General features: G+C 38.8%; 1 protein-coding gene across 1 annotated transcript; it reads right to left on the reverse strand.

Annotated features, from left to right (window-relative positions):
* Positions 1-711: 711 nt before the first annotated feature.
* LOC113070673 (splicing factor 3A subunit 1-like) lies at positions 712-3028 on the reverse strand. The gene is made up of 4 exons (XM_026244062.1): positions 2933-3028; positions 2779-2841; positions 2386-2536; positions 712-1305 (listed from the first exon to the last, which is right to left on the reverse strand). The coding sequence occupies exons 1-4, from the start codon at positions 3026-3028 to the stop codon at positions 1052-1054; spliced, it is 564 nt and encodes a 187-aa protein (XP_026099847.1). The 3' UTR covers positions 712-1051.
* Between the last annotated feature and the right edge of the window lie 5547 nt (positions 3029-8575).

Raw genomic sequence — 8575 nt, forward strand, 5'->3', positions numbered from 1 at the left:
ACTATTAAAGACCTGGAGCCCATGAAGACCTGTATGGGAAGGTGAATGGACTTTAATTCATCTATATTCACTCCTGTGACAGTAATGCTGAACCTGTGTACTGACACACTAACGCTCATAAAGAAATAAGATGGACCATTCAAGGCTTTTTCAGAGGCAGCATAGCACAATGGATTGATCTGGGTAAAGTGTCAGATTTTATATTAATATACAAAAAAATAAAAAATCTAAAGTTGATTTAAAAAAAAGATCAGCTTCAGATGTTAACCACATCCACTTAGTGCTTAATAGAAGTTGTTAGCGCCCAAATATTTAAAATAGTTTGTAAAATAAATTGCGATATATAAGTATATATGCTATTTAATGTAAGCCATGTAAATGAAATGATGGAATTTTTGTTCTGGAATATTATTCATATTTGCTTTTGCCCTTTCCCTGTCTGATTTGATGTATTTATTTATTTGTTGATTCTGTCTCTTTTTCTCGTTGACAGATAGAGGGAGTGGATCCAGATAACGCCAGAGTCGTAGTCAACCTTGCCATCGACGACAAGACGGTCACCATCATTCAGCACACTTTAAAACTAGTCACCCGTAAGGAATACGACAAATACAGCAAAGACCTCAGTGAGTCTGCTTTTATGTGTTCACTGGGGGTCCAGCAGACCGATGTGCATGTGCTTCTGCATCTTACTGGCTGGGATCTTCTCACCAGTGATGGGAGAGATGAGGTACTCTCCAGGGGCCACCACAGGAGGCAGAGGCTTAGAGGCTGAAGGAAAGACGAAATAGAAAGTGAGTGGATATAACAAAATATCTGCTATTCTAGTATGTTAAAGTGTGTGTTTAAACATGCCTTTACCCTTGGGGTCATAGTCTTTGCAGACGATAACCTGGTCCGGGGTGGGGGGCACAGGTGGTGGTACGGGGTTATCAAGGGGTAGAGGAGCCTTCATGCCATCATCCTCTTCATCAGAGCGCTATTGACAGAGGAATATCAGGTCAGTCAGAGAGTTAGTTAACCCGCTTATACTTACTGCTCATTTGTTACATTATGTGAAGATGTAACATCCTCGTCCCAGTGATATGATCACCCTGGTTGTCTCACCTCGTCCATGTCCTGCAGCTGTGTGTCCTGGTCTAACTGAGCAGCATGTCCTACCACCCTGCCCTTTCTCTCTCATCCTCTTCATCTTCACTCTCAACCTCCATCTCCACCTCCTCACTCTCCCAAACTTCTCATAACGCTCCTGGATCAGGATACGAGCGCCCAGCTCCTCAGGAGTTGTGGGAGGAGGGAAATTAACTGTAATATAATAGTTTTAAAAATTATTATTATCATTAATAACAATTAGAATATCAACAACTATTAATATAACAAGTAATAAATATTAATTGTTAATTTATATTATATACTACTAGGGATGTGATGAAATCTCATGCCACAAGATCTCGCGATATTTAAATGTAAAAAACTCGGAGTGTGAGGGTGAAATTAGCACAGAATATGACACCATAACGATTACATTACTCCAGTGTCATTTTCCTTTTTTATAGAAATAAAAACCATTTAATTCAGTTGGATAATGGACGCTTCAATTCTAAACTGAAAGCTGCTGCTCTTCTTATGAGTGCAGCAGGAATCAGAGTTCACTGATCACGTCAAGAGAAAAGTGAGATGACTGACAAGACCATGGCGGAGGATTTGTTGTACAACTGGGCTTGAGCGTCTGACAAATGGTTTATCTTGTAGAATGCACACTCAGCACCACCGCTTCTTAAACAGAGTACGCGTGATAGCAAATTCAAAAGCAAAAGTCAAACAAAAGCGTGTTTTAAAGGGATTTAAATACCCCACATTTTGAGACCGGCTCCCTGATGCATGCACATTAGGTTACATACAATAATTTCTAATATAAAACCTTAGGCTGGGCTGTGTAGTTGTAATCATCTCTTAGCTCTGTAACATGCTGGATGAAAAATGTGGTCTCTATTTCCACTTTGAATATTGAGAAAGTACTGTTATTATAGTTGCACTTATTGTTTGCACTTACGACTAAGAAAAAAATGTGTTATTTCTTTTTGTTATTTATACTGTTTTATGCAGTGGAGTTCAGTTAAGAGGTCACGCACAGCTTCAATCAGAAGTTCTAGAAGCTCATAATTTATGTAAAGTTCTAAGGTCTGAAGAGACTCGTGTGAAATCATTCAGGATAGAAGCCAAAGTTGAGTTTGTGTCTGTAGTTGGCTACTGAACCAAAGTTCTGGGAATACATTTTTGCCATTAACAAAATAAAGAGCATTTTTCTGATGCAACAGTATGATTGTGCAAATAAAAATCTTGAAATATTTGAAACCACACATTGTGTTAATTGCACATGCTCACCTTGCTTATTTGGCTGAAAGTCCACAGTCTCCACCACCACTAAGTCATGCCAGTCAATCTGAGCATAAGCCACTCTCTCCTTCTCTCGCTTCTCTTCTTCCTTCTTTCTCTCTCGCTCCTGGAATTTGACCCTGTAAACACGATACCTCACCTAATATATTGGGGAAAGATGTGCTATTACAGATGTAAGGTCAGTCTGATCTTAACATTATTTCACGATCATATGAGTTTCACATCTCAGACTGATCCAGTGAGAAACCTACTGAATTCAACAAGTAATGGCTTATAATATATAACATATACTTAAGAATTTTAGTTCTACTCTCTGATTCACCATAAGTTTCCTATTGTGGTTTTCCATTAAGTGTGATCTGGGTTGGCTGTTATAATTACCTGGTCCAAGATCTCTGCTTCCTTCTTCAGTTTCAGAAAAATACCTTTTGGAGGGATTAAAACCTGCATGAAGCCAATCATTTAAGTGAATCCCACAATACTCCACTCTCTTTAGCCACCTCAATCTGATTTTTTCTTTGCATCGCTATCGTACCTTTGTATATTGCTCCACCAGTTTTGTAAAGTAGTTAAACAAGCTGTGCTGTGGTCGAAGAAAGTCAAACTGGAAGTTCCTCTGCTCCTTCTGCATCAGTTGTGTGAGAAACTGGCAGCTATTTCTGGGCAACAAACTGTGCGGTCAGCTTCACCACATCCAGACAAACACTGAGATGGAGGGAGGGTCGGCAATGAACTCAAACTCAGGAGGATCCTTGGGCACCACACTCTCATGCTGTTGTGCAACAAAGATGGAACTTTAATTTTCTTTACCATGTAAATTTGTGCTAGAAATGTTTTGGAATGGGATATTTGTCTGATTTGTACATATAAATATCCTACTCTGCCTAATTCACTTCAATTCAAGTTTATTTGTATTGCGCTTTTTACGATACAATCATTACAAAGCAACTTTACAGAAAATTACGTTTCTATAATATCTAGTAGTATAAGTGGTGAATGTCAGTTTGTGTGCATGACAGGATTTTTCAGAAAAACATTAGACATAGTCAGCCAGATGATATGAGCAACAATTATTATATGATGCAGTCATAGTTTATGTCTAATTGCATCACTACATTGTACAGTCATTACAGGAAAGCCATCTGATGTTCATTTATCTTAATAAATATGCCTAACATATTGTATATGGCTCTTAAATCACTGCTTATAAAAATTCAGTGTTGTTATTTTTGAATACCTCAACTGAATTGTCTTTTAAATTTTTTTGTAAATTCAATTCAGTTTGAAATCAAGTTTCCTCGTGCTGTGAGTTACCCAATTTTAAAGACACAAATACACAGAATGTGCACATTTTTTAGATTTAGATTTTTGTAATGGTAATTGATCAAAAAATAAAATTCTGTAAAATAATCTAAATAACAGCCTTTATAAAATCTGTTCATTATATATCATAAATGTTCATCTTTTTAGAAGACTTGGATTAAACCAATTTTAAATCTTGAAATAATGAGTGCCTTGAAAAAATGGATAGACAAAAAATATAAAAATGTCTATATGGCAATATACAATCTGTGATAGTTTTGTCAATGGTATTGAAAATGATTGTACATAATGAAATCAAAATTAACCTACTTGCTTTTTTTAGTGCACAGTACTAGTCTTGTGGTGAACAATTTAACCATGCAAGTCAGTACACTGAGAAAAAAAAGAGTCTGCCCTCGCTTCAGGCGCTGCAATGGCGTTCTTGCTCTGAAGTCATTTTAATGGCTTGGGAGAATCCTCTTGTTAGGTCGTGATGTTAGGACTGTTGTTTCCGGGTCCAAGCCTCTTCTCATTTCACTTGAGAATACTCAGCAGCATTTATGAGCACTTTTCAATTATATTACATATTTAAGCTTAGCATTTAAAACTTTGCTGTGCACGCTACATTCTCCGTAATCACCGTGTCTTAGACGGTAATATTTTAGCTGAATCACTGTCAGGATTTCTGGGATTTCAGTATAGAGAAAAAGGTTAGGGTTATAATATTTCAGTATAACATGACATCATGAGTGTGTATAGGCTATGCAAACAGTTTGTTGTTTTTTGGGGGGCGTCTGGCAGAGTGCGTTAGGACCCAGAAGTGGTGTAGCATGATGTCAGACGTAACATGCAGATATTCCTAAAGGGATCCTATTCACTGATCTATAATATAGTTATATATATAGATCAGTGGTCCTATTATGCTTTTTTACTTTTTTAATTCTAGTGTGTAGTGTGTATGTTTGAGCATAAAAAATATGTACTAAGTTATAAATCTCAAAGTTGACTCCAAAGGGAGAAATTTTCATAAAAAAAAAAAATCCATTTTCAAGAACTACAAAAAACTGCTAGTTTGAACTACAGCGTTGTTTTCCGGGGTTTGTGATGTCACAAAGCAGCCCATTAGAATAACATTAAAATAAATTCCGCCTACGGAAATGGTTGGTTGGTGGGGAGGGCTGAGGTCATGGTTTGAACACTAGGCTGAGTGGATCTGACAAGACGACGACAGAGAAGTGCTGCTGTAGTGTCAAGTTTTGAGGGGAGTCATGACATGAGGGAGTACAGAGCTGGTTTCGCCAAAAGGCTTTTGCTGAAAGATGGAGCAGTTCCCCCTTTGTCAGGAAAATCTGCTGTATTTGCATCACAGCCTGTAAGTCTGCTGTATATGTTGTTGTGTGTGTTATTTGTGGTTGAATGCCATTTCTGTGATGTAATTACATATTACCGTTCGGCTTATCTGTAGATAATAAATTAATTTTTTTAAAGCAGTTTCTGACATATCTAAAACGTGATTTAGCCAAAAAAATAACAATAATGTTACCAATCTAATATGTTCTTGCAATATCCGTGCATGCAAAGGTTAAGCGTGATCCTCTTGTTGAATATTCTCAGGGTCTGAATCCGGCTCAAATTGATATGACAATATTGATGCCATCCTAACTATACTGGAACAGACAGAACTTGCTGCTTTGGCAAGGGGCGGGCAGTACTGAAACACTGTCTGAGCTGTTCGTCAATCACTTCGTGCTGGGACAGCTAACCAATCACAACACATTTAGTTTTTTGGTAGGCAGGCCTTCATCAAACCCGGAACTAATCGAACCATTTGTGCCAGGCTGGGGAGAAAGGTATTGTTATAATGTAAATTATGTGAAACAAAATGCATTTTTCGAACCACCAAGCCATTTAGCTTCCTTGTTAGTGCGTCCGCCTCCCATACTGGAGACCCGGTTTGAACCCCACTTGGAAAAAGAACAAGGTGCGGCGGCAAGGACCCGGGAGAGAGGAATTACACAAGCATGAGAGCATGTTCTAGTACACCTGCCAAAACAAAATCAAGACTTTATAAAAGAGCATAATAGGACCCCTTTAACCACTCCTATCCAACTGAGGTATTGAAGTTAGAATTATTATTAAATTATTATTATTGAATTATGTGGGGTGCTTAGGAACGCTAATTACTTCCATACTAGACCTACTTTATAAAAAAAAAAAAAAAAAAAAGTGAGATCCTCTACTCATCACTGTGGAAACTGGAATCTTGACCTCTGACCCACTTTCAGTTTCAATTCATGTCTTTTGAATTTTGTTCTAAATTTGTTTTTCATCTTGAAACTTAAAGAGCCAGTAAGATGAAAATTCTAAGCTTCCTATCACTGTTTATAAGTCCTATTTTAAAATAGGTTTAAATCCATCCAAGGTTAAAAAACATTGTCATTTTGTCAAAATATCATTTTAAAATTACCTCAATTCTCAGATCCCCAAACGGTTTGCGCGAAGCTGTTCAAAAGATTCATGCTGAGTCCCAATTCGCATACTATCCGTCCTAAATAGTATGCGAAACTAGAATTAGTACATCCCAAATCGTAGTATGTTGAAAAGAGTATTCCAAAGATACCCGGATGGTCTACTATTTCCGGTTAGAATTCGAAGTGCAGATCAATGCACACTCTTTGTGCTAATATTGCCCACAACCCATTGCGTACGGGAGGGAGGAGCTTTGCGATGGCTTTGTGGTGATGTAAACATGGCAGCCGGGTGCAGCAGCGGAGATGCACCCTCAGCTTTTAAGTGTAAGAATTCAAATGTTTAACCCTGATTTAAGTTATATTTTATTTCGTTACACACATTGCACATGAACGTCAGAACCAGTCACCTCACAAACAACCTGCGTTTGGTTCTACGACGACGCAGCCCTGCTTCCTCAACTTGGTAGAAGAACACATTGTTAAATGTATTGTGAAAAAAAACGATGAGAAAAAAAGATGGGAATAGTAAATAAAATTAGAATGAGAACATTAGAACATAAAGAATGAATGCAACTTTAACAGTTGTGGTGTGCATAACTAGGCAAACACGTTGTCGCTCACGTTGCATGACGAAGTATGTCCCAGAACGTGCATACTCTTTTGCTACACACTCAAAAGTATGTACTTTTTCCTCACAAAATCTAATATGATTAGGTCGTAGTATTAGGTCGTAGTATAAGTAGGCGAATTGGGACTCAGCATCAGTTTCCTTAAACCCCACCTTTCGGTAGCATACTGTGTTCTGATTGGTCAACTAACATAGTCAGTTTTGATTGGTTGTTCCGTATTCAAGCCGCACGCTTCAGTTTGAATCTGAATAGCGCGTTCAGCGCGGGGGCGTGGTCACATTAGAAATGATGAAGGGAGACATGAAAAACGGACATTGCGTTGTTTTCATATGGATTACTTTATCACAGAATATCTGTTTTAGGCACTTGTTTAGTTTTAAAGTAGACATGTCAAGCTTTCTATAGATATCTCTCTCATGTCTCTTCGTCGAGTATTCACGGAGTTACACTTCATTTTAAAGGGGGGGTAAAATGCTATTTCATGCATACTGAGTTTTTTACACTGTTAAAGAGTTGGATTCCCATGCTAAACATAGACAAAGTTTCAAAAATTAAGTTGTACGTTTGAAGGAGTATTTTTGTTCCCAAAATACTCCTTCCGGTTTGTCACAAGTTTCGGAAAGTTTTTTTCGAGTATGGCTCTGTGTGACGTTAGATGGAGCGGAATTTCCATATATGGGTCCTGAGGACACTTCTGCCGGAAGAGCGCGCGCTCCCGTATAGAGGCTGAGCACAGACATTTCACTGATCAGAGCGATTCACTGATCAGAGCGAGAGCGTCGCAAAAAGTAACAAAAGTAGTGTGTTTTTGGTTGCCATGGCAAGACAACCCTGCACAGATTACCAAAAAAAATTAAGGGACCAGTGGATGGAGTTTATTTTTACAGAGCATCAACGGAGTTGTGCAAGTGTTTGTGTTTGCTCCCTGCATTTCGAAGATGCTTGTTCACAAGGCCCAGTTTGACGACGGATTTGCGTATCGTTTATTTCTTAAGGATGATGCAATCCCAAGGAAAAAGGGTCACGATCGTGTGTTGGAACCGCAGGCGGTGAGTAAAACTGCTTCAAATATCTCTGCCTCCTTGTTAGTGCGTCCGCCTCCCATGCCAGAGACCCGGGTTCGAGCCCCGCTCGGAGCGAGTCGTTGCAGCTGCTGCTCTCGTTCAGTTTCAGCCTCTGGATCTGATTCTGGATCATAAATAAATGGCTGAATCTGACTGTAAGTCATGGTTTGTTTTGGATGATGGTTTTTCCCTCACGGTAATGTCACAGCTTCCACATGCTCTCAACGCAAAAGCCTATTCGCGCTCGTGATTCTTTAGCTCCGCCCACACGTCATGCCTCCAGCCGGTCGTGTTTTTCCGGGAAAAATCGGTACAGACTATCTTTCTCTTATGAATATAATAAAACTAAAGACTTTTTGGATGTATGAAGGATGCAGTACTACTCTATAGGTACTCAAGATTAACAGGATATTGAGTGAAAACGAGCATTTCACCCCCCTTTAATGACGTGTTTGTACATGACGATCAGCACAAACAAAGGCTGCAGACAGCACACATACTGATAAGACGCTCGGGAGAAACCAGACACATAACTTCATAATACTACTTCACGTTCTGATTCGGAAATGCTCGTTGTTCTAAATAAAGTTGCTAATGAACCCTCTCTTATGGCCAAACGCTTTGAAAATCCCGCTGTACTCACCGAGATTAGAAAAGCAGTCATCAGTGAAATGTTGTGAACACAACAAAAGGGATTTGTTGTACTGCTCTG

The sequence above is a fragment of the Carassius auratus genome, unplaced genomic scaffold (assembly GCF_003368295.1).
Source record: "Carassius auratus strain Wakin unplaced genomic scaffold, ASM336829v1 scaf_tig00005214, whole genome shotgun sequence".
Classification (NCBI taxonomy): Eukaryota; Metazoa; Chordata; class Actinopteri; order Cypriniformes; family Cyprinidae; genus Carassius; species Carassius auratus.

Bases quoted from the DNA above. Each gene is read 5' to 3' on its own strand.
- LOC113070673 (XM_026244062.1), bottom strand. From the start codon at position 3,028: ATGCAGAAGGAGCAGAGGAACTTCCAGTTTGACTTTCTTCGACCACAG. The intron at 2,537-2,778 runs GTAATTATAACA...CCAATATATTAG, and splicing joins AAGCAGAGATCTTGGACCAG to GTGAGGTATCGTGTTTACAG. The intron at 1,306-2,385 runs GTGAGCATGTGC...ATTATATTACAG, and splicing joins CTTTCAGCCAAATAAGCAAG to TTAATTTCCCTCCTCCCACA.